Here is a 24,723-nt window from a genome sequence, read left to right as displayed (position 1 = left end):
CAATACTTTTTTGGCACCAACAATGAATGCATTTCATTCTAAATCAAACACGTTAGAATCAAATTCCATAATGGTTGATATTTTCAGAAAAAAGCTTTCATTTTCATTAACATTTAATGCCCATCAGAAAAAAGGTACAACTAATGAATTTGCGTATTAGTAGTCCAACAGATATGAAACAAGCATATACGTACACAACGTGTACCGTACATACATGCACAATAAGCAAAAAAGCACATTGTTCAGTAATAATACACAGTAAACCTGGTGGTATAACAAGTAACATCAACAGATAAAGTAAAAAACAAAAATTATCACGCACTGACAACAATTTGCAGCAAAGAAAAAAGTTTTGGTAACTGCCTCTTAGATAACGGTAATATATCCATTCTAAAGTGATGACTTTAATCAAAGATCAAGGTACTAACCACAAAACATGTTGTTTGTTTGTAATATTTAGCAGATTAAATTATATTCAATAAGTGCCAGTGGAAGAGCTTGATCATGCCTAAATATGATGTATTCACTGTGGCCCACGCTCCATGAACGTGAAATGTCAGACGCCTCTGACAGTCGCCCTTGAGTCAGAATGGAGTCAAAGCCTTCAGGGGGCGATTTTCTTTGGTTATCTTTCGATGTGATAGTTTGTGTTTGCCCCAGGCACACTTTGGCAACAAGAATCTGACCACATGGTGAAAATCTAGCGGCTGATCTAGCGTGACGGCTAAAATGCAAACCCTTACCGTAATCACTCTGCGCAAAATCCGCAACGCTAAACCCATGGTATAATATGTGCTTCATTCTCTCAGAATTGGTACTTGTCTGTGAACCACAATAATACAAGTTTGCAACAATATCAGGGTCATGTGATGATGACACACAACTGTTGAAACGAGCTGTAATCCCAAGTGGTAGCTCAGCAGGAATGATGTCAGTGACGTTAATGATGTCATAGGAGGTGCCGCTAAAATTGTTGTCGCCACTTTCCATACTTGAAATAAAACATTGCTTGATTTCAAGAAGTGCAAAGTCGGAGCTCAGTAAGTCTTTAAATGGAGTCAAAACTGATGATTTCTTCTCTGAATTTCTTTTCTTTCGATGCAAGGATCTGCTTGTGTCTGAAGATGACACGCATGAATTAGTCTCAAGATCATTAAGTGATGATAATGATGGAGGATCTTGATCTGTGGAAGATCCATGGGAAGCCATAACTTCTGATGTCACACCTCGAGAGGTATTGGTTTTCTCTAAAGAAAAAATAGAATGATATAAGTATGTAGATGTCGTGCCACAATTTGAGGTTAATCATTGAGTCCATGAGGGATGCTTCAGGCCGCATACCATTTGCGATTAAACCGGGGTTGAACTGAGTTGAACTTTGTGTAAAGAAAGCACCACCCTGTTGGGTTGATGAGGTTGAAGTAACATCTTGTGCTGAGGATGAACTTTCACCAACATCGTCAGGAATTTCCTCATCTTCAAGATAAAAGTTAGACACAGTTGCTAGGCCATTTTGTTGAGTTGCCAAGCATAATCTACTCCATAATTAGCAACTCGCGCCACAAACAGACAACTCATATACAGATTTATTCACACCATGGCAATGTTTATAAATAAAGTCAGGAGAAGCTAGTCTGTAGTTACTTCACGATAGTAACTACTTAGAATTACATTACAAGCAACACTAAATGTCAGCATGAGGCAAAATAACCAACCACAGTATTAATGTTTCACTGTGGTTATAATTGCTAGAACACTGCTTATTAAAGTTTTTTATTAACAAAATAACTAACCTTCACCAACCACTGAAACATTTTCCTCCAAGATGTTCATGGCATCCTTCAGGTTGGTTAGTCTGTTCCTGAGATGCTCTTGTTCCGTTTCAAGTCTGCTTTCTTTGCTTGCATCCAGCTCTGCTCTCAGATTAACGATCATATCTTCCTGGACGCTGACGCGGGCACGAAGCATCAGAATTTCGCGTCGCATCCGTTGAACGAGTCCGGCATGAGACTGATACGCCTGAATATATTTGACAAAATATGTCACGGCTATTTTCTGCTGACCAAAACCTTGAAAAAATGTACCCCAAACTTTTAACTGAAGTATTTTGAAATATGTATGTTTGCAGTACTATATCCAAGTGTAATTGAAATACTTCAGTAAAAGTATAATTTTGGAGACCAAATCAAACGTGGTGATAGTTGACAATTTTATATACAAACTATATTTTGCATTGGAAATACTAAAAATTATTATTAAAAAACTACATTGTTGCACTGCTTTTAACATTATTATAAAAGTGATCACAAATTTGCGTTTATTTAAGATAGTATTAGACAAAATCTACCTGCAAACTTCTTTCTTTCCACAACGACAATTCAAGTTCAAGCTCTCTAAGGTCAAGTTCAGGTGCAAGTGGTTCTTCATTATCACTTTTGACAGGATGTTGAATTTTACCAGAAAAATATGATGGAAGATGACACATTCTTCTGCAGTTAAACCAAACGTCTCCAATGTGGGCATACTGGCTGTTGAGCAGAACATCATCCGTAAATCCTGAAAAAGATGGCCCACAAATTACTTATTTCATTTATAGCAATGATGGTTCTATTTTAACTAGTTAAAAATAGTTTACTATCACTTAACCAATGATAAATGTGACAATAGATCCGTATGTTAATTACATATGTCCACCTTCTCTTTCAAAAAAGTTGACCGCACTGTTATCTGCATTGACAACAATCGCGTCACTTCCGCCAGTGATTGTTTGGTCAAAAATTTGTTTCATCATAAACTGTCCGATGCCGCGACCTCTGTACTTTCTTCTCACAGCAATCAATGTCAGCTGCAAGACACGCTGACCCGGTTTTTCATAGGATCGTTCAAAACTCATGCAGCCAACAAGTCTATTTTCGATTCCTGAACAAAAAAGCAAAATAAAATCATCTTTATAGAAAAATAGAATAAATACTTTCTAAAAGCTACATAAATTGCATTTCTTTGAGGTTTAACATACCCAGTGTAGGAAAGCTGTCTTTCTGGTCACTTTGCATCCACCTTTTAGTCAAACATACAATTAAATAATTGCAGTAAAAGAACATACAGTCAACGAAACAATGTATACTGAATGCACTTTACACAACAGCAGTTTATAACAGAGTGAGCTAAAATAGTTTTAAGAAACTATATATCATACAGTAACTAGTACATATAAATATGAAAGTTGTCAAACAATTGTTACTTTCATGTTTGGTAGCAAGAAACTCATTTCAGAATATTTTCGAGTTTTACCTTTCACGAACTTGTTTTCGTTCGTCAACGTTCTGAAAAAATTTTTCAACGCCGGACATGAAATTATCATCTTCCACCTCTTCATCATCATCACTTGTATCACTGTCACTGAAGATGCTGACGAATCTCTCATCTGCTTCTACTTTTTTCACTTGACGACAATGGATCAAATTTTGTGATTGAATCATATTTGATAATTTAATAGATGTATGATACAAAATTAGAAATACTTTAGAAGCTATTCTTGACTTAAAATTATTGTAAACAGCTCCAACTGCCTTTGGTCAAACGAAGAAAACAAAATAATGTATCTAAAAGAAAAGGGCAGAAAAACTTGACAAAATTATTTAAAGTGAAAGAAACTTTTTCTCTTACTGTCATTGTTTCTCTCCTGCAATGTTCTCCTCGTCTCACTACTGGACACAAATGATGAATCGTTAGCAGAAAGATTTTCTTTCCGTAATTTCAAATTTCTCTTCATTTTCTCCACAGATTCATCTTGGTCGCGAATCATCAACAATGTCTTTGACCATTTCTCCAGTAAAGTTGGATAAATTATGTCATCAGTAACTTCCGATAATGAGACCCCATAGAGATTCGCAGCAGCATGAAGAAGATCGGTATTTGGTATACCAGGAATTACCTTAACAAATTTTTCCGCTTATCATGATAAAACTACACCAGTTGTATTTAACAAATACATGTACATTGTTGTAGTATACTTATATGTTATAGTATAGTATAGTTGTAGTTGTATATACCAAATACATGTACATCACACATTATTAAAATGATTACAACTTAACAGTGGCATAATTTTCGATAATATACACCACAGTATATGTATATAAATCTAGCGACCATTGCTAGATTTATTTTTAGATAAAATTGTTTATACAAATGTAGTATTGGGATAAGCTAATATATTTTAAGTGAGTGTAGCAAAATGTAATTAACTGCAACAGAACGAAAACACAAACCTCCTCTGCCAACTTGCTTTGACCTTGCAATAAGCGACCAAAATCAACAATTACTGGAGAAATCTTGATCGATAACCTGTTTGATTCGGGAGCATCTTCGCCTTTTGTTTTTGGTGGGACTTTGCAATTTTTACTAAATGAGACAGTCGGCAAGTGTAGCACTATTGGTGATGACATCTTCGACTCATAGCCAATATTCACAAAAGCTGTAGCTGTAGCTGCAAAGTGAAGACAAATGCACAAGTAATTTTGACTCACATGTTACTTTAGATTCCATACAAAAAGCCGTAAATATGAAAGTCATGTGTCAAATCAAAAACAAGTTACATTTGTAAATAAAAAGCAAGCAATAAATTTTGATAGTAGTGCAATCTCGAATCTGCTAACTTTAGTTTTTGTGCTTAATCAAAGTGCCTGATGGTATTCAGTACGTAAAAAATAACTCAATACTTGGAGTTTTGTTCAATTCAGCACATCGCTGCCAGCAACCGATACTGCAGAGTTTGGATTTAAAGCGAATAATGCTGCATTCTATCCTTTGCAGTGTTGTGCAGAAAAAGTGCGTATGGGATATAAGCTGCGAGCACTATACAAAGTTAGCGGTATGTAAGGTTTGCATACAGAGCAAATGATTAGAATCATATCGGCTATACAGATTGACTATGCTTTAAATTGTAAGTGACAGATAACACAATTTTTATCCATAATGAGTGGATTGGACTAAAATGAGTGAATGAAACGTACATACCGTTAACTTTGTACTATTGACTGTAGGGAGTAAAAAGTTTGTTACTAACCTTACTGTAGCATTCTAAAACAATACGGTAAGCGGCAAATTGGAAACTTGGTTGGCTGGCCAATGTATAACAGTGTAACCAAACAGACTTAAAAGTACGGCAGTTTTCTACGAGAAATCATGTGTACAAACACACAAATTTTGGCATGCACTGAAGCCTCACTTCTCTGTCAATTTATTAATTATAAATTGACATTCAAACAACCAGCTTTTTTATTATAAATCGGTGTGATGAGTAAAATATTCCGCATGCATGTTGATGAATCTCATGCATACAAGTGCCACACTTTCCGCTATGGATAATCAACAAACCAAGTGTTAATTTGCTTATCCTATGCATGGTAGATTTGATATCTGGCAAGTAGAAAGTGCCTGATTGTTTCCACCATTACAAAGATTATTCATTGATCAACAGATCATTGGATTAGTTAATAATTTTATCGGCAGCGTCAAAGAGACAAAAGTGGTATGGTGCGTTGACTACCGTCGAAAGCTTTCCTCCAGATTGGAAAGTTTTCTGTTTTTAGTTGAGAAATCAACTGCGCAATCAAGATGAAACAATCGCCTTTATACCTGCAATTATTATCCCCCGCGTACTTAGCAAACTTTCCAATCTGGGCTGTCGCTTGTTGCCGTTCGCCTGTAGCGGCGTGGGTGGTAATTCTTAATACCATTACATCATTTCTTGGAAAAGTGTTTTCTAGTTATTGGTTGAAGTTTATGAATTGGTTGAAGTTTAGTTTGGAAAACACTTCAACAGTCGTTTGATGTTTGGTAACTTGCTCTGAATAGCTTTGTGTGAGGACTCCTTTTAGTACGTTCCCAGGTTGTTTTCCAGCACCTGTGTGGATTTATGGTGTTTATTGGAAATGCCCGCTTCTTAACTTTATACCTATTATTTATGTATGTGTCAGCTTTAAGTACATGTATCTCTCATTGCAAAAATATTGTTACTACTGCAACGACTCGCAGCGCCTTTCTTGTCGAACATTTTAACTCCAATAGCTTTCACGTTATATTAGCTCGCATTTCTACCAGCAAGCGGATTTAGTCCAGTGGATGACCGAGATAGAAAGCGTTAACTGGTTGAATCAGCGAAACCAAAAGACGAGCAGTCTGAGCTAGTCATGGTGATTTCAACTCATGTATTAGAAATCTTATAAGCAGTAGTATTACTTATGTCCTTGGTTATTTGAAATATTGAGAAAGTGTAGGCCTACAGCAACTACAATAAAAACCTTTTTTGTAAACTATTTCTAATGTATTATTAAAACCTAAAAACCTTTCGGCTGACAAAAGGTTAGAGTATTTTAACTGCACGCAACAATAGAGTCAGATAATTCAACAGGTAAATTAAGTGAAGATACCCTTATAAGTTAAGATTAAGCCAAGGTTCTTCAGGCCTGTTAGTTTCAGACTGCAAGAGTGCAGGCCACGGCACTTTTGTTATAAGCACCACTGCAGTAAATCGAATTAATCTAGCTACTGCTACATTTCAGATCCAAAGGGCTATTATGGAAACAGCATTTGTACCAAAAGCGAAGAAAGCAGCCCCAGAATGTGCTAGAACCAATTTTGAAGTAGGTCTGAGTGCGCAAAGCGTCTTGAATTTCCAGGGTAACTGCCTAGAAGTCACTGATCCATAACGGCGTGTTAAATATAATTCATAAACATCTCTGGTACTCCAGCATTTAACATGTATTTATATCGGTTTTACATTACAAGTAAAGTAAAATTTACTGTATTTACGTAGCCTACAATTAGGAATTCTATGATACTTTTTGAATTGTGGCCAAATACCTTCAAAAGATTCTGCACGCAATTCTTCGCATTTATTAAGTACGTATTTGAGAGCGCTTTGTTTTAGCTTAAACGTTTAGTTGAACTTGCCCAACTGTTTCCTTGAGGATCAGTTATACCAGTAAAGATAACCTTTCCATTTTTACCTTGCTACGAGCCGTTGTTTTTGTGTTCGACGAATTAAGTTTTATAACTAGGTAGTGCAAGCATTGCAAAACAGAAAGAGTAGGAACGGCTTGTTGAGTAATACATTTCTGATACACTTTAGCTTTTTCAAACGATTATTTTACAAAATTTGAAGGTAATCCTTTTCTGGCGTTTAAAAACTATGCAAAAAGTTTAAGAAAAAGGTGTATAACACAGTTTGTGTTTGTGGTTGCCATGTGCAATGCAGTAATATTGACAGTTATCGTGGTGCGTTCATATTCCGTTAGTAGGCCTATATTTTTGTGACTTGGGCATATTTATGCAATTTTGAAGCCTCATAAAATACGATCGATTTTCATTAATTGTGTGAGGTACTAGTAATTATTTTTTTTCGCTTACTAAGACCTCATAATCGTGTATTGCAATGACTCAGTTGATTAACTCCGAGGTGCAGTCTAGTCCTAAAAAACATGTCCAAAATATCGATTAATTCAGATGAAAGCATGATAAAATAGAAATTGAACATGCTTGTACATCGAATGCAGTCCACTCGTAAATCTTACTGTACTCGGTTGCATATTGACAAGGCGCGTCTATTGTGTGTAATTTAATTTTTAGAAGCAGTTGTGATGGTCTCTTATTTTACCATTATTATCAATTCTCAGGGGTGTCGCAGATCAAATCTTAATTATATCAATTTGGATTTTTTTCTAGTAATTTAATGATTAATTAGACCGTTTGTTAAGAGTATTGTTACTAGCTTACTGGAATAGTGCAGCAATTCTTGATGAAGCGTGAAGTATGTGGTATGGAGAAAATATGATATTAGTTTGCAGCAGATAAATATCGATGTATTGTAAATATTACGCAAAAGAAATAAAGCAAAAAAGAAACGTCGATTTGTACTTCATCCTTCGGCGCAAATGCGTAAAAATTTTAGACTCGTTAAGGGTTTTTATGCATGTTTTCGAATCCAACCCTGTCATGGTTCAGGCTATAGATGGTTAACCAAGAAAGCTTGTTTTGCGCGACAGTTAATTTGTCGCTTTCGAGCTCTTAGCAAAATAACAATCAATATTCTTTGATCTAATCACTCAACTACCATCTGTTCCTGTCCCGAGAACCTTTTCCGCATGACAGTAAGAGATCGGCTAGTTCAGGTGTTGCCAGAGGCAGTTATCCATATACCTTCGCAAAGCAACGTTGAATTTTGTCTGGATTGGTTCCCACGACAAATGCTGGAGACTAGTTATTTTGAATTTAGCAAGAAAATGTGGGTTGGATTTTTTTCTCCCAAAAAATTTTCACCGATAGGCTATTTGAAATAGCTTTCGCTTATCTACGTGGAGCAAGTGACCATGGCAGTAAATGCATCAGTGGGTTCGGGAAAGTTTTATTGGGTTAGATCACCAGTACCTACTAGGCACCAGGTAGGCAGCAAAAGCTCGTTTACTTGAAGCTGAATGGTCCTGTTAACACTTTGAGGTATCCTATTGTGAAACTGTCCGGGCATTGCCTTTAAATTTTGTTAACACCATTACACCAGAATGTACATCGAAACCAATTCATATTCTTGACGGTTATATACAGCATAGTTATGGATAGGCCTACACTGGCGTAGCTGTAAAATATGACCACATATTTTTGAAGTAATTTCGAGATAACAAGTGTCGTTTAGGCCCTAGAAAAAAGGCAAGACCGGTAGACGAAATTTTGAGTTGTACACATTCGAGCGTTTGAACTAAAAAAGATCGTTTGCGTGGATTTGCTGCGCATTTTTTTGTAATCAGTCAAGTTTCTTGAAGTTGTCTAAAATTCCGAGTTAAGGAGATTCGAGCTAACAAGCTTTTTGTATGTTACAAAGAAACTGTTTTTCTTTTTATCGAAAATGAACCCTTGAGTGAGGTCGACATATGCTTATTGAAAATTGCTTCCATATGGATAAGAATAGGACTTGAATTATGATCGACTGTACAGTACAAGAGAGAAACGGTTGACCTATATCTTTTAAAGCCTGCGAAATAATCCATCCAAAATGTTACATAGTTGCCGTCTTAGCATATCACATGTTCGAGAAAGCACGAGGTTATGTATTGTGTATGCCATAAGTAGCGCAGCAGATGTAATTACCATATCCGACCTTTAGGTTGATTGTTTTGAGCCCAGATTGGTTATTTTTAACACAGTGTTCCACGAGCAACATGAGTTATCTTCGAAACCTCGTTACAAGTGACGGTAATGAAGCAAGTCAAGTTAATGATCGAAAAATTGCATTAGCACAAATGCCATGCTTGCGACGCAGTATAAGTAACGCAAAAAGACACTGAAAAGGTAATAGGCTCTATCAATAATTCAGCACTGTCAAGTCTGTGCTGCGACTGGCGCCGACAAAGGGTTTGGTAACAGACGGAAGTCGGAAGGAAGAATTCGAAGAAAACCTCTAATGTAGGGTATGTTGCGGTTTAAAAAGACAACTTTTATATCTGAATTATATAGATTTTTTCTTGTCATAATTAATAATTCAACCTCGATAACAGAGGAAAGTTAGTTTGATTCAAAGCGAGGGAATGCGTGAAGGCAAGTAAAAAGGAACTTAACACTACAGTTTCGCAGAAAGAGTTTGGTAGATTCAGATACAGCTCTAGTCTTCTTCTGTTATAACACCAGGTCAAATTTTATCCCGTTGCATAGGGTAACAAAAGGAGCTTGTAGACAATTACCAACGGTTTATGTTGGTACGTTTAAATTTGTTTACAGAAAGAATTTAAGCTTGTTATAAGCACAGTATACTTGATTTTTTTGTCGCGGGAACTTGTCTGAAGAAATGCTTAAAAACAGGGACACGCCATCGAACCCATATAGGGTGCCCCCTCAACCAACCCCTGTGTGGATCAAAGTTTGTCTCACTCTTCTTTTCACGTTTGTCTTCGCCCTGAGTGGCTCGGTTATTTACCTGAGTGAGTATATTGACATTTTGTGTTTATTATACTACTGAATCTACTATAATAGTACTACTATAATAGAGTGTCGACCTTTTTAACATTTAACCATATATATCTAAAAATAAAAATTACGAAAAGTTGCTGAGATCAACATCAAAGCACACAACACAAAAATAAAAAACTAGTATAGGCCTATACGATAGCCTTTACATCATATCTACAAGAATTTGCTACGTCAAGTTACTTATGTAATTTTCGAAAAAACTCCGTAAATTAGCGCGTAATCAGATTGCGGAGTTGTGATTAAAAATGTCGGACGTGATATGATAAATTTTAAGATGATGTGACTTTCACATGATTTTATTTCAAGAAGTTATTTGCACGTCATATTATTATCGATATTTGTTTGAAATTATTGTGTCACAGTCAAATGGAAGAAACGCTCTAAAAGTTTTCCTATTTCTTGCAGTCTATATTACCTTGTATTTGCTTATCATATTTTGACGTTCTTGAACACAATTATACGATATTGTGCGATTTTCGTAAATTATTTATCACAAAGGCTCAACGCTTGGAGTTCTTCTGCCTTAGAAAAGTCATTCAGAAATCAATTAATGGAATCATTTCAAAAACACCTTTTAACCGCTTAAAGCCTCTGTGCGAGCAGTATGAGTTTGTTTATTGCTTTCTCAGCTCGTTTATCATTTTTAAAGCTATAACGTATTTCCACTTCAAAGTTAAAGGGTATTGTCTGTTAAACTCTGAAACGAATTGAATGCTTAACATTTAGCAACATGATAGTGTGATTTCTATGACTCACCGATGATACATGGAAAAGGACGTGACGTAAAGGCGAAAACTTCGCTTTACATTATTAATAAGCTCCTCTGTTAAGAGGTCTACTCACCAAAAACAGTAAATGCAACGAACAATCTTTCTGGAAGGATCTTCAAACTAACAGGACAACATCATTCTTTGCTGGTGTTTTGTGTACATTGTACGATGTCGATCTTATATTTCAAGTAGGCCTAGTTCGGACTGTTTTGACAATTTTAATTTGCTGTATGTGACTTTAACCGGCGCAAGAGATACAGCCTGTATGTATCACATGGCAACCACGTGATTAAATCGGGGGCGAACTTGAGTGACACCGATGACAAACTGGAGATTTTCAGATTAACTCTTAACCAAATAACAATCTCTTTCATAACAAACTGAAGAAAAACCTAAATGCACTCACAGCTTACGAGTTATGCCTTTATGTTCGTACAACCGATTAACCAATGACTCGTTTGCATCATGTCACATGATTTCCCTTGAGTGCTAGAGATCGAAAGTAAAACTCGATGCTTCATAACTTCGTCATTTTTGCTGTTAACATTTTCATCGTTTGTTCAAGTTAGTTATCATTATATAAGATCGTTTTCTGACATCGCAGTTTCACTATATTTGCCAATGTAGGTAGTCCGGACAAATGACTTGGTCAAAAATAAGGTGTAGGTCATGTACAGTATAGGTAGCTGAGTGTTCATCCGTAAAATCTTCCGCTGTTATGTCTCAAGGGCTTAATTACGACGGAGGTGTTTCTGTAGTTGGAACAAAACAAGTTGAAGGAAAATCGATGGAAACTTTTGCTTTCAAAACCTGCTAAAGTTAATTTTCTTGCCAAAACACTTTGATTTGGTCAAGGATAAATAAAAAAATGTTTTACCAAACCTCAAAAATGTTTTGTCTTCTGTATTCACATCGTATCGAAATCAACCCAACATCGAAATTCTTGTAATACCTTTGGCAATCTCAAATCAATATCGATATTATGAACGTTTTGATGCATTTTCTCAAGGAAGAGACGTCTTCCAAGTAAATGCCCTTTTTGGATGTGTAGTTGTAGTTTTTGGATAAAAGAGAATGGGTAGTTATCCTTAAAGTGAATGAGTGTTGTGGCGACAGAGCGGGTTCCGGACCTTGATGGATCGTATATGTACAGGTAATCCATTGTCAAGGATAAGCGAGTGCCGTAATAGTCTTTTCTTTCCAGCATAAACACCGAAAAAGAGTTTTGCATGAAATATTTACGCTTCATGCATTATGGATGACGCCATACGCTCAATGGAAATTTACTACCAACTTTGTTATTTTTATCTCTTCTTTTCTCTTAGCTGCAGCTTTTTAAGGTGTACGACAGGAAACAAGCTTATAGGGTTTCAGATCGCTGCTGGCTCAAGCCGGCTGAGCTAGGCACCTTAAGACTGTATTGATTTTTGACCGAATTAGGTGCAACAAACTTTAACACAAACAGCATTTGCTTGTTACGTTTGTAAAACTGATAAATCATCTGATTTTTTTCAATTACAAAAAAGTTATTATTCTTAGAAGTTATTTTCTTGGCACACCTGAAGAAGCAAGCTTATGTTTGCAAAAGATCGCGTAGAAAAATCAAAAATAAAGTTAACTTTCCTAGTGCCAACCTATATCTTGTTTTTATTTTACTAAAAAAGTTATTACAATAATATTTCTATTTTGTGTTACACGCAATGTGTGGTACTCGCACGACAAGGTCATTACACAGTATGCTGCCCTTATGAGAGGAACATGACAGCAAGCAAAACGACATATGACGTCATCCCTTGACCTTATCTTGTTATTCACGTACAGATGCTACTTATTGGAAGCCCTTGCAAACGAAGCTTTAACGCTAGCATATGTAGGAAAGCTAAGATTTCCGCATTACAGTATTTCAAACAAATCTGGTACTTCTCTATGGTCACGTTTCCTGTCGCATAACATAAATCCATCGATTTGATTAATTATATATCTGTATACAACAATAACTGCAACGTTTTTATAATATTAAAATCAATCAATCTCAAAGTCAATTTTAAAATAAAAACATCAGTTATTTGACAACATCACTCAACAATTACTTTGATAGAATGAAGCAAGTAAGTGTGAACCCAACTGTTTAATTATAGGTTATGTGAATTGCAAGACTATATTTAACTTAAAAATGTACAAGTTAATTATAATTATAAGAGCAAATGACCCTACACGCACGGTACCCCGCGGAAAGTTTTTTTATGAAATACTATACCAGAATCTATAAGCCCTCTGAGAAAATTTATTAAATCCTCCACACTCGGAAAAACGTCAGATAAAAGTTTTTTGATGTTTAACACTAAACATCCACTTAAATGCGAAGAAATTACAAAACTATTTTTACGTCATTTCAGTCAGTCCTTCGCCAATTGCAGGCTATTGCTTTTTGATACAACATGAAAGAAAACTCGAACAGCGCATTCACACAGTGCATTTTTCTGTAGCATTAAGTCCGTCGAGATGTTCTTGCGGTGAGGTACAAGAAAGATTGGAAAGATACGAACAGACTCTGCGGGAAAAAACTGACAACATACCGGCGGAAAAAGATGGTGAATCACGATCTCTTCCGGTACCGGGTACGGGAGTCCAGTCGGATCAGGGTCAGGTGGAAAATGGTGGTGGATTTCCAGATCAAAGTTTCAAGGGATTGTACACGAGAATGGACCAGATAGATCGAAGGATAACTGGATTTGACTCCAGGATAACCAACGTCGAAAGAAAAGTTGACAGGCTTAGCAGCACTCTCACGTATGTTTTGCTTATACCGTACATCACCTTCTCATGCGATGGGTAGTGGACACAAACGTTGGTTCATTTCAATGCGTTTTCAGTTTATCACGTGACGACGAACAGCCAACCGGGAGCTTTACACCGAATGACGTAGACTTAGCATCGCTACAAAGAGTTCCACAACGAATTACCAGCTTGGAAACATTTACCGATGGTAAGCTAAACGTACAATATATAACAGCATGCAGCTTACTGGTACTTTAAGTTTAAACCGTGTTAATGTGCCTTATAACACAGTCGACTTCGAATGTGAGGCTTTATTAGATATTTATCGTTTTTTCAGCTTTAAGCAACAAAATTGAAGGATATCTCTCACAGAAAAACCAAGGTTGGTATTTAAGTTTAGTTTCTTTAAAAGTTACCGTAGCTACTGGATCGCAGTGAATGTAGCCTTATATTTATTTTGAACATGAATGGAGTAAATGACTGGAGTATGACTGAACAAACTGCAGTAAATTTTCTTCTTCATATTATTTATTTATAGTTTGTACTGATTCTTCCCATTATCGGTACGGTGTGCACTGTTACGTCATAAACGAAGGCCGCATGACCAACCGCGTAGCACAGGATTGGTGTGTCCGTGACCATGGAAAACAAGCTAGCTTGATAATGTTGAAAAATCGATTCATTCAGGTACGCAGATAGTTGTCAGCTTTTTACGCACTGTCTTCTTTATTGTGATATTTCTATTTCTGTTTAGGATTTTATCTCGTCAAAGTTGGTTTATCAAACCAAAACCTACTGGGTGGGTATCAAACGCCAAAGAAGTGAGCCGTCTGGCCTTACCCACCACCGAGATTTGACTCCCGCTCCTATACAGGCCCCCTTGGCGTCGCGAAGCCCCAACCAGTTCGAATACGTGGACGGGACGCGCGTCCAGAAAAACGTGTGGCAGATGTGGCGTCCCAGGACGTCCTACTCCGAAGACGACCCGAATTACGTAGGAGAGAGCAAGGATTGCGTCGCCCTCTATTTTGACAGCGTCAGATCGGAATGGCGTTGGGACGAGAGAGCCTGCTCCTCTCAGATGGGATTCATCTGCCAGTACTTTATCCTGCCTTCACCGACGTCATAAGCGGTGATTGATGGGTTATTATGACGTAATACGTTTTGCAAAACTTGACCGCAGTCGCACAAACTTTGCTCGACTTATTAAATGCTGGCCGTTTTCATACATGTCGATGAGCGAAATGCTTTGCTGTGGTAATAGTCTCGCAAATCTATTTCTTCAATTTAGCTACCGGTTCTCCGGTTACTTAATCAGTTACTTATTCAAAACGTAAATTTGCTTTTACCTGCGATTGTTAGTTGTGTGATTCAGTTACTTGTTTGAAGGAGATAGAGTTGACGTATAACCATTTATTCATCTAATTCTTTTTAAGTACAAAGATTACCGATTTTGAATAAGGAAGTGAATAGGTAGCCGGGGAACCGGGAACTAACTTCACACCGGTTATTTACATGTATGAAAATGTTTGTAGTGCATACTGTATAAATCGTTTTAAAAATAACAAGATTTTAAAGTGTTATTAATTTTTATAGCCTATGTCTGAACGAAATCTTCAAAATTAACAGCGTGCTGTGTTGGTCGACTAGTTGCTTTCTTCAACGGGATAGATTGTTAAACTTAATGCTATTGCTGTTTTCATTTTGTTCATACTTTCGCATATTGAACACAATGTGACGTAATTAAAATTAAACGAGGAACCAAAAGCAGACTATAGCAGTTTTTGTCGAACTTGATGATGCTAAATATCTTAATTTTATCAAAAAAATGTTGTTAACAAACGTCATAAAAAAGAAACATAACAAACTAAATGTGAAACCGGTTTCCTGGTGTACGCGAACCTACGTAGGCTAGTAGTATAGTGGTGCCACCCCAGGAGTCTTACCGCCATTTACCGCCAATTCTTACCGCCAATTCTTACCGCCAATTCTTACCGCCAACTCTTACCGCCAATGCGCCGCCAACTCTTACCGCCACGACTCCAACTGTGAAGTAGGTCACTCCAAGAATAGGTCACTCCAAGATTAGTCCATTCAAGTAATTAGGTCATATGTAAAAAGAGATGTAAAAGTGACGTCATAATTTTGGTTCCACACGTAAAGAAAAAAGATGTTAGAAAAGTACAAGTGTAAAAGTGACGTCATAGTTTTCGTTTCATAGCGCCAACGTGCGGTAAACATGCTCTAGGTTTCTAGAGGAAAGGTGTAAGAGAAAAAACATCTTGGGTTTGTGGATATTCGATATCAGTTACATCATAGTTTCAGCGTAAAGTATACAGAACGATGAACCGTATGAATTACCACCTGGAATCATATGGAGAAAAGCCTAGAGTAAGAACGCGTTAATCGTATTTGCACAAGCTAACATGACCTGGTTATGAATTCCATCTTGGGTTGAAATAAGCCAGACTTTAGAAACAAAGCATGAATTACCTATGTTATTCGAATCCAGATGTAAGAGAAGAATAAATAAAAACTAGCACCCAGCTGTGCGTTTGTGTGACCAGATTACGGATTTCCTATGTTTACGAACATATCAATACCAAATACAATCACAGCTGTGTTTTTGATAGGTCAAAAGGGAACAGAGCGATTGTTTGTTTGTGAATAAGTAGTCTATATATATGTCATATTTTCCAAAGCAGGTAGGTTATATGGAAAAGCAGCAAAACAGGCAAGCAAGCAAGTGTGACTCTTGTTGTTACATACAATGTGAACAGTGACGTTTGTACATTATGATGTTATAATCTTATGGTGTAATCAGTTGACTCGTGAATGTTTATAGTAGGGGTAGGCAAACTTTTTTTAACATCGATAATGAATATTATTGGATATTACTATTCAGCTAGAGCAGTCAGTTTACACTTGCTTTTAACCGCATATTTATTTTCCAATTTTGTGGTGTTGGAATCATTTCTTTCGGTTTGAACGCGTTCTTTTCTAAAGAAAGTTGAGTATGTATTAATATGATCAGCGGAATAAGTTTAAATGGTTTGAATAATTCAACCAAAGCAAGAAAATTTTATAGTTTTTCTATACCTAACGAAACGCGGTCTTAGTTTTATTTCATCCGTCGATCGATGTATTCCAATATTTTGTATTTTTAGTGATGATCGTATTCCTTTGAAAAGCGAATAGCCTAAAGCTATGTTTTTCGGGGTTATATACTTAAGACTTCTTCGCATTACCCAATTACACGAGCTATAGTTTAGTATAAATTTATATCTCAAACTCTATTCTTAGGTTAAAAGTTGGATAATGGAATAAAACGTTGACAACTTAAAGTTGTTTTAAAATTTTTTTCCAGTATGAAGTGGTTGAACACTGTAAATTGTTTTGTGTAGGCGTTACTGTAGGCTATATTTCATCATATGTATCTGGATGGGGAGATTCCAAATCACACGTTTTTTCTTTATTGTCACCTCATACAAATCGACCTTTATTTGAAATAATAAATTCAGGTAATGCTTCTGGTATACCAATCGGTATATACCGAAGTGGATTGATGTAAAATTCAACATTACAGATAGATTCCACGACCCAAGCGCTTTCGGATTTTAATCTATCCGACCATTGTCTGATATTCTTCCGTTGAATATCGATAAGGAATTGATCGAATTCGGTTCGATCGCGGATGGTTTCAGGGCCTAAATACAAATAATCGGAGTGATTGTCCGGATGAAAGTAACGATATAGTACTGGTGAGTCGTCGTCTTCTTCATTTCCTTCATGTCGTAAAATAAATCCAAATGCGACACGGATTTTGAACGCCTGTCGTTGTCTCTGGAAAATATTTTCACGAAAGTATGGCCATAATGATTCGAGACCTTGATCGATCATGCTTTGGTCAGGGATGCGAAACGTGTAACGCTCTTGAACCGTATTACCGATATGAAAACGAGTTCGTATTGCTCGCCAATTGCTTTGATAGATACCCCTTCAAAAATAAAATAAACTCCTTTCATGAATTGTTATTTGATATCAATCATGTTTTATTTTTACCTGTAATCTTCAGGAATATCCTCTGGGATTGTATCGCCATCCACCACAATCGTTCTAGGGCGCGGAATCTGGGGTCTTGGTACTACACGCGGTTGGTGTGAGCGTCTCATATGTTTTTTCAAATCTCTTAAACTAATATACAGTATATATTGAAAATGATTTATTGTGTACTCACTTTGTAAATGTCCGCACACAAAATTTACAGCGTTTCCTATTCCTTCTGATGTGTTTTTGTTGAAGTTTAATCTTCTTGGTACTGTAAAAATACTAATTTATTACTAAAACAGTAAGCTTTGTTGAATAGTAATATCCAATATTATTCATTAATTATCGATGCGAAACAAGTTTACCTCCTCTAAACGATTATATCTAATGCTAGCAAGTATAGTTTTTAACAAAGATGACTGCTCTAGCTGAATAGTAATATCCAATAATATTCATTATCGATGTTAAAAAAAGTTTGCCTACCCCTACTATAAACATTCACGAGTCAACTGATTACACCATAAGATTATAACATCATAATGTACAAACGTCACTGTTCACATTGTATGTAACAACAAGAGTCACACTTGCTTGCTTGCCTGTTTTGCTGCTTTTCCATATAACCTACCTGCTTTGGAAAATATGACATATATATAGACTACTTATTCACAAACAAACAATCGCTCTGTTCCCTTTTGACCTATCAAAAACACAGCTGTGATTGTATTTGGTATTGATATGTTCGTAAACATAGGAAATCCGTAATCTGGTCACACAAACGCACAGCTGGGTGCTAGTTTTTATTTATTCTTCTCTTACATCTGGATTCGAATAACATAGGTAATTCATGCTTTGTTTCTAAAGTCTGGCTTATTTCAACCCAAGATGGAATTCATAACCAGGTCATGTTAGCTTGTGCAAATACGATTAACGCGTTCTTACTCTAGGCTTTTCTCCATATGATTCCAGGTGGTAATTCATACGGTTCATCGTTCTGTATACTTTACGCTGAAACTATGATGTAACTGATATCGAATATCCACAAACCCAAGATGTTTTTTCTCTTACACCTTTCCTCTAGAAACCTAGAGCATGTTTACCGCACGTTGGCGCTATGAAACGAAAACTATGACGTCACTTTTACACTTGTACTTTTCTAACATCTTTTTTCTTTACGTGTGGAACCAAAATTATGACGTCACTTTTACATCTCTTTTTACATATGACCTAATTACTTGAATGGACTAATCTTGGAGTGACCTATTCTTGGAGTGACCTACTTCACAGTTGGAGGCGTGGCGGTAAGAGTTGGCGGCGCATTGGCGGTAAGAGTTGGCGGTAAGAATTGGCGGTAAGAATTGGCGGTAAATGGCGGTAAGACTCCTGGGGTGGCACCACTATACTACTACTCAAAAACTATAAAATTTTCTTGCTTTGGTTGAATTATTCAAACCATTTAAACTTATTCCGCTGATCATATTAATACATACTCAACTTTCTTTAGAAAAGAACGCGTTCAAACCGAAAGAAATGATTCCAACACCACAAAATTGGAAAATAAATATGCGGTTAAAAGCAAGTGTAAACTGTTTTTGATTGATTCTTCCTAAGTCAACTTAACTTATAAGTTATGATTTAACAAAATGCATTAAAATAAGCATATTTTTCCTAAACACTGTTTGGTTTGATACACTTTAGTTTGGTAAAAGCATGACGAAACAGTATGTAAACAATGTATGGTTTAATTAACCTGGTTATTTATTTTTTTTATTTTATTTTATTTTATTTTTTTTTCATATGCAAATACTTTTTGCACGTAAAACAGAAGTTCTTAAACTTTTTCATCTTACTTATTCCCACAAAATAAATGTAAATGTGAGAAGAATCAAGGAGCAACGAACTGCTTGTATACCATTGCGATTAAGTTTCATTGTTTATCGAGGTAGTAGTGATTTAAGTTATCTCTTTACAGAATGAAATGCAAACGGATCACCTTACCGCGGATTTCCCGGATCTAGAAAGTGACGGGAGGTTGTTGAGACAAGTTACAGATCCACCAGGACAACAAAGTCGTTACATTCCACCCGGTAGGTTGGAAAATCATGTTTGAGAATCACGTTCCAGAGAAACGTAGGTTTTTACGTCACGATCCTATTTCTGTTAGTACAGGTGATCCAGCACGCGAGACCTATCGTCTTTCAACTTTCAAACTATTTCCCAGAGAAGTACAGATCGATGTTCGTAAGTTGGTTTCTGCTGGTTTTTATTTCACTGGTTTTAAAGACAGGACCAAGTGCTTCAGGTAACGTCTTGTTCATTAAAATAGAGACTTGGATACATAAAATACGGGACTTAATTTCTAATCAAACAAATACGTTTAAACAAGTTGTGCGAATAGTTTTACGTTCAAAAACACTATCATAAAACAAATCTCAACTTCATTCCAGTTGTGGTCAATCTGTCCAAGAATGGGAAGTCGAAGATGACCCGAAGCTACTCCGATGGCATAGATCCAATTGTGATATCATTAACGGAAAGGATACAAGAAACATACCAATCGGTTAGTTAAGACAAAGATTTCAATTTGTAAGAAAAAAAGAGAAGCATCGAATCAATCTGATCTGTAATACCAACAAAGTGTAAAGATGGATCGATGTTTAAAACGTCTCAAAAGCGTAAATGAACCGAACCAAATCTTGATTCTTTTTGTAGTTTCATGAAACACCACCTGAAATTGCCTTATTATACTACCGTTTACGCTGTCATAATAGAACGAGTTACGTGAGTGAGTAGTGAATTCTCCGTTCATATGACGTTACTTCCACTACCTTGTAAATATTGATTAAATCTAGATTCCATTCTTCGTCATTTCGAACTTATTCCACCCCATGGCCATGGAAACGCTACAAGTTCAGCCACACGACCGCCAACATCTGGGAATCCACAGGCTTCAGCAGATCAAAGAAAAGTCATTACAAATGGCATTGGTATCACATCAAATTCACCAATGTTTCAAACAGCTACATTTAGAAATTCTTCGTGCTCCACCCCTCCACCTAGTGTGGTTGCGTCCACCATCGCGAATTCACATAGAAATCTTGCAATTAATTTGGAGAACATGAACTTGTTTCCATGTTTGAATCCGGTAAATCCTCACATGAAGAGCGAGAAATCTCGTCTCCAAACTTTCCTTGATCACTCGTCATCGTGGCCTACTCATAGGATTCGCACAACTCCCAGACAAATTGCAAACGCAGGAATGTATTACTTGGGTGAGGCTCATACTTTCAAGCTTAGGTCTCATACCATAAAAAAAAAAAAAAATAAAAAAAAAATAAATAAAAATAAAATTTGGTAAGTTGTAGAATTACAAAGTGAAATATTCTCCAGGTGTAAGAGATCGTGTAAAATGTTGGTATTGCAACGGAGGATTACAAAATTGGGAGAGAGATGACGATCCATGGCAAGAGCACGCCAAGTGGTTTCCATTGTAAGTTGAATTTTCTGTCTCCATGAAAGAATTTACCAGATTTGGCTTTTTTATGATTTCTATGTTTAACAAACTTGGATCTCCTGCCCAGGTGCGAGTTTGTTCTTCAACAAAAAGGTCCAGATTATGTTCATGGGATCGCCTTTCGATTCCCCAATCTAAGAAGACCGACAATTCGGAATCCAGCAAATCCAAATCAACTCAGGAATATTCAATCAGGACAAATGTAAACCTCCTAAAGTCATGTTCTTGATCATCATCTTGGTTTTGTTCTTTGTAGTTATCTATTTCTTTGTTTAGTTTACGAAACGGACATCGAAATGGTGGCCCTGAAATCATCGATCCCAGGGAAGAGATAAGATCTCTAGAGAGGAAAGTTGACGGAGAGATGTCTTCGTCTGAACTGGTGGAGCAAGCAAAACTAATGGGATTCGATGAAAGAACGATAAAAACTGCTTTGAAAAGGTGAAATTTTGTCAAGAAAGCTATTTTTTAATTTTTATTGCATTACAATTATGAATAGCATTGAAAACCGATCTTTCTACAGGAAATATGAAACCACTGGTTATGGATTTTCTAGGCTTGAAAATCTCGTTGAGTCTATTCTTGCGATGGAGGAAGAATCTGCTTCCAATAGATCTGAAGAAGAAGGATTGGCAACAAAGAAAGCAACTCCTTCAATAGCATCTGGACTTCAAGAGATTCGTCGTTTACAGGAGGAAAGAACGTGTAAAGTTTGTGGCAACGAACAAGCGAGTGTTGTTCTTATTCCATGCGGACATATTGCTTGTTGTATTGGTTGCGCTGAAAACGCATCGACTTGTCCCATTTGTCGTTTGCGAGTTCGAGAAAAAGTCCGATCTTTTATTGTTTAAAGCAAAAGTTTGGATTCTTTTGAAATGTAAGTCAACGCCGCGCTATGGTGATTTGATATGAAGTGTGAACCGTATTTAGAGCGCTACCTTGCGTTATCCTCACAATCGATTCAGTTACAAACATCATCGCTGGCTGGCAGTACGATAACATCCAAAACTTTTCAATTTAAATTGTTATTCAAAAAACTTGCCTTGTATAGTATTTTCTGGAATTTCCCAAAGGTTCTTTTCAAGTTTTGAACATGTATTCACGTTGCTATCATATTATAATTCGTTACATAGCCATTTATTTCATCACCGTTGCGCAATATGCGTTTCGCGATCGTCATACCTTGAAATCATTTGCCTCTGGCTACTCTCCAAGCTTTCAAGGAAAAGTATGAAAAAGCAAACTTATATTCACGATCGATCAGCATGATGATAGTCTTAAAATAGATATTCGTTGCTATTGGAATCATACTCACAAATATATCAAATTGAAACGTTTAAGAGGTCTGTAAACGCACACATCCAGTATGCTTGTACTTTTTTAATAGGTTCAGTGATAATACAACACACTCAAGGATTAAAATAACGCAGTAATTCATGAAAGCGGGTTACAAGATTCTTCGATCAGCAAAACAAAAATTCCAACGCTTAAACGACATGCTTTAAAATACAGCTTCTTGAAGGAATTTCGTAAAATCACGCTGTAACAGTGTGCAGAAGTTTCGCAAGACAACGATTTAGTTTTCGGCTCACTTGACTGATCATTGTCTGTCACAGGATCACTTTCCTGGTTTCGGCGCAAGAAACATTGTTAAAATCAACACACGATTGGAGGAATCGAATCGCTGAAATGTTACAAAAGGTATTTTTCATCAGGGCAATCGTGAAACGTCCGGCGCCAAACATTTTATTTGGATTTATACGGCGACCCCCCAACACTCCTACTACCAGATATAAAATGGAACAAAACAACCCTAAATCTACTCGGCACAACAATCGGAATAATAAATTTGAACCACCTCTGGCAAGAAACCCAAAAACAAGTCGAAAACAAAATAGAAGAAATTAAAAAAACGTACGCCACGCTCGACGCTAAAGAAATTCTAATCAAATCGAAGCTTTTAGCAATCACCAACAACGCGGCGCAAACGTATCCTCCCCCAGTAAACAGAATGCGATCAATAAACGAAAAAGTAAAAAATTACGCAGTAGGAAAATTCCCCCACGTAAATATAGACACCCTTCAACTCCCGAAACTCGAGGGCGGCCTAAACCTCCCAAACTTCGAAATATACGCGGACTTAACGTACCTAAAATCCATCAGAAAATACTGCCTTGCCAGAGTTCTAAACGAGCCCCTTAGCGCCCACAACAGCTATATCGAATACCAGATTGGCCACGTAATTCCCCGAACTTTAGAAGTTGTACACCTAAACAATCTCCCCCACACCGACATCCGATCCCCATATTATGAAAAAGTAATCGAAATTATTAAAAAATACGATCTGAAAAAAATTGACCTCATCTGCGGAAGTCTAAAAAAAACGTACAACAGAATAATAAGCAAACCAAGAACACAATCCAGAAATACCCAAACAGAACGCAAAAGATGGGAGAGAATACACTGCCCTGAACCCCCAAGCTATCTACGGACCTTTAACTTTAAACTCGAAAGCAACCTGCTACCTTTTAACACAGATATAAACCAATACGCACCAACAACAAAAAACAGCTGCCGTTTTTGTAGAATCGGACCAGATACCGCCTACCACTTATTTCACAAATGCCCCCAGACCAAGATACAATGGAAAAAAACAATAACGATCGCCGAAAAAACATTAAACCTAAAAATTAATAAAGAAAATGTCGAGAAGCTGTGCGCCCTCAGGCACGACATGGGACTCGAACTAAACACCGACAAAGTTCTCACCGTACTAATTACAACGATGAACCACCAAATATGGAAAACGAGACTTAAATGCGTAATCGAGAACCAACAGTTCTCCTCAGAAAAACTGTCGAACGATATTTACAGAAGTTTTAAATACAGAATCTCCACCCTACGCAAAAATAACCCAGACATTGTAAGAAACCTTACCACCCCCCTCTGAACATGTAACGTCTATACCATTTGTGTGTTTATATGCGTTCTGGAATGTACGCCTTTACCTACTTTTGTCTTCGCACTGTTTATGCTTCAGTCTCATAATACGTATTGTGAAATATAAAATGACAATCTATCACAAATATATATGTAATCATTCCTCATCAATTGCATCTGTCTGAATATAATTATTTACATGACATGTATATGCCTCCAAAACGGAGAAATATTGTACCAAGAACACTCATTATAGTACTCTCATCATGTATTCACATTGTCTATGCTTCATTCTCATAATGTGTATTGTGAAACATAAAATGACATCCTATCACAACTATATATGTTATCATTCCTAATCAATTGCATCTGTCTGAATATAAAGATTTATATAACATGTATACGCCTCCAAAACGGAGAAATATTGTACCAACACTTGCTGTAATTTAAACGAAATGAATTTTGATCTCGTTCTTTTTTTTAAATCCTTTATTCGCGTGCAAAAATCCTTTTAATCGTGAACAAACAAAAACGAAAACTATGACGTCACTTTTACACTTGTACTTTTCTAACATCTTTTTTCTTTACGTGTGGAACCAAAATTATGACGTCACTTTTTTTATCTCTTTTTACATATGACCTAATTACTTGAAT

At 36.6% G+C, this 24,723-nt stretch overlaps 5 protein-coding genes and 1 long non-coding RNA gene across 6 annotated transcripts in view; 4 read left to right on the top strand and 2 right to left on the bottom strand.

Moving 5' to 3' along the window:
• Positions 1–4: 4 nt before the first annotated feature.
• Positions 5–6,626, bottom strand: LOC143460410 (uncharacterized). Its single transcript, XM_076957906.1, has 10 exons — positions 5,069–6,626; positions 4,272–4,489; positions 3,667–3,934; positions 3,292–3,442; positions 3,017–3,057; positions 2,695–2,919; positions 2,348–2,556; positions 1,794–2,019; positions 1,342–1,476; positions 5–1,247 (listed from the first exon to the last, which is right to left on the bottom strand). Exons 2-10 carry the CDS (start codon positions 4,446–4,448, stop codon positions 457–459), a joined length of 2,223 nt encoding a protein of 740 aa, XP_076814021.1. The 5' UTR covers positions 4,449–4,489; positions 5,069–6,626; the 3' UTR covers positions 5–456.
• A 3,113-nt stretch (positions 6,627–9,739) lies between these two features.
• On the top strand, positions 9,740–15,338 carry LOC143459402 (uncharacterized). Its single transcript, XM_076956544.1, has 6 exons — positions 9,740–9,971; positions 13,277–13,580; positions 13,664–13,776; positions 13,906–13,950; positions 14,107–14,255; positions 14,323–15,338. Exons 1-6 carry the CDS (start codon positions 9,839–9,841, stop codon positions 14,695–14,697), a joined length of 1,119 nt encoding a protein of 372 aa, XP_076812659.1. The 5' UTR covers positions 9,740–9,838; the 3' UTR covers positions 14,698–15,338.
• A 1,207-nt stretch (positions 15,339–16,545) lies between these two features.
• LOC143459401 (UDP-galactose translocator-like) overlaps positions 16,546–24,723 on the top strand; it is a 92,615-nt gene continuing 84,437 nt past the window's right edge. The window contains exon 1 of the mRNA XM_076956543.1: positions 16,546–16,550. The gene's annotated coding sequence lies outside the window, so the exon portion shown is untranslated. The remainder of the gene's footprint in view (positions 16,551–24,723) is intronic.
• On the bottom strand, positions 17,065–18,084 carry LOC143460609 (uncharacterized). The gene is made up of 3 exons (XR_013117916.1): positions 17,806–18,084; positions 17,631–17,762; positions 17,065–17,565 (listed from the first exon to the last, which is right to left on the bottom strand). It is a non-coding gene; the product is annotated as an uncharacterized LOC143460609 (long non-coding RNA).
• Positions 19,513–20,436, top strand: LOC143461149 (baculoviral IAP repeat-containing protein 2-like). The gene is made up of 4 exons (XM_076958958.1): positions 19,513–19,702; positions 19,785–19,917; positions 20,063–20,175; positions 20,328–20,436. The coding sequence occupies exons 1-4, from the start codon at positions 19,594–19,596 to the stop codon at positions 20,333–20,335; spliced, it is 363 nt and encodes a 120-aa protein (XP_076815073.1). The 5' UTR covers positions 19,513–19,593; the 3' UTR covers positions 20,336–20,436.
• On the top strand, positions 20,464–22,417 carry LOC143461147 (baculoviral IAP repeat-containing protein 8-like). The gene is made up of 5 exons (XM_076958957.1): positions 20,464–20,887; positions 21,006–21,105; positions 21,197–21,331; positions 21,406–21,570; positions 21,653–22,417. The coding sequence occupies exons 1-5, from the start codon at positions 20,623–20,625 to the stop codon at positions 21,978–21,980; spliced, it is 993 nt and encodes a 330-aa protein (XP_076815072.1). The 5' UTR covers positions 20,464–20,622; the 3' UTR covers positions 21,981–22,417.

The sequence above is a fragment of the Clavelina lepadiformis genome, chromosome 5 (assembly GCF_947623445.1).
Source record: "Clavelina lepadiformis chromosome 5, kaClaLepa1.1, whole genome shotgun sequence".
NCBI lineage: Eukaryota > Metazoa > Chordata > Ascidiacea > Aplousobranchia > Clavelinidae > Clavelina > Clavelina lepadiformis.
This window is presented reverse-complemented; position numbering and strand designations above follow the sequence as displayed.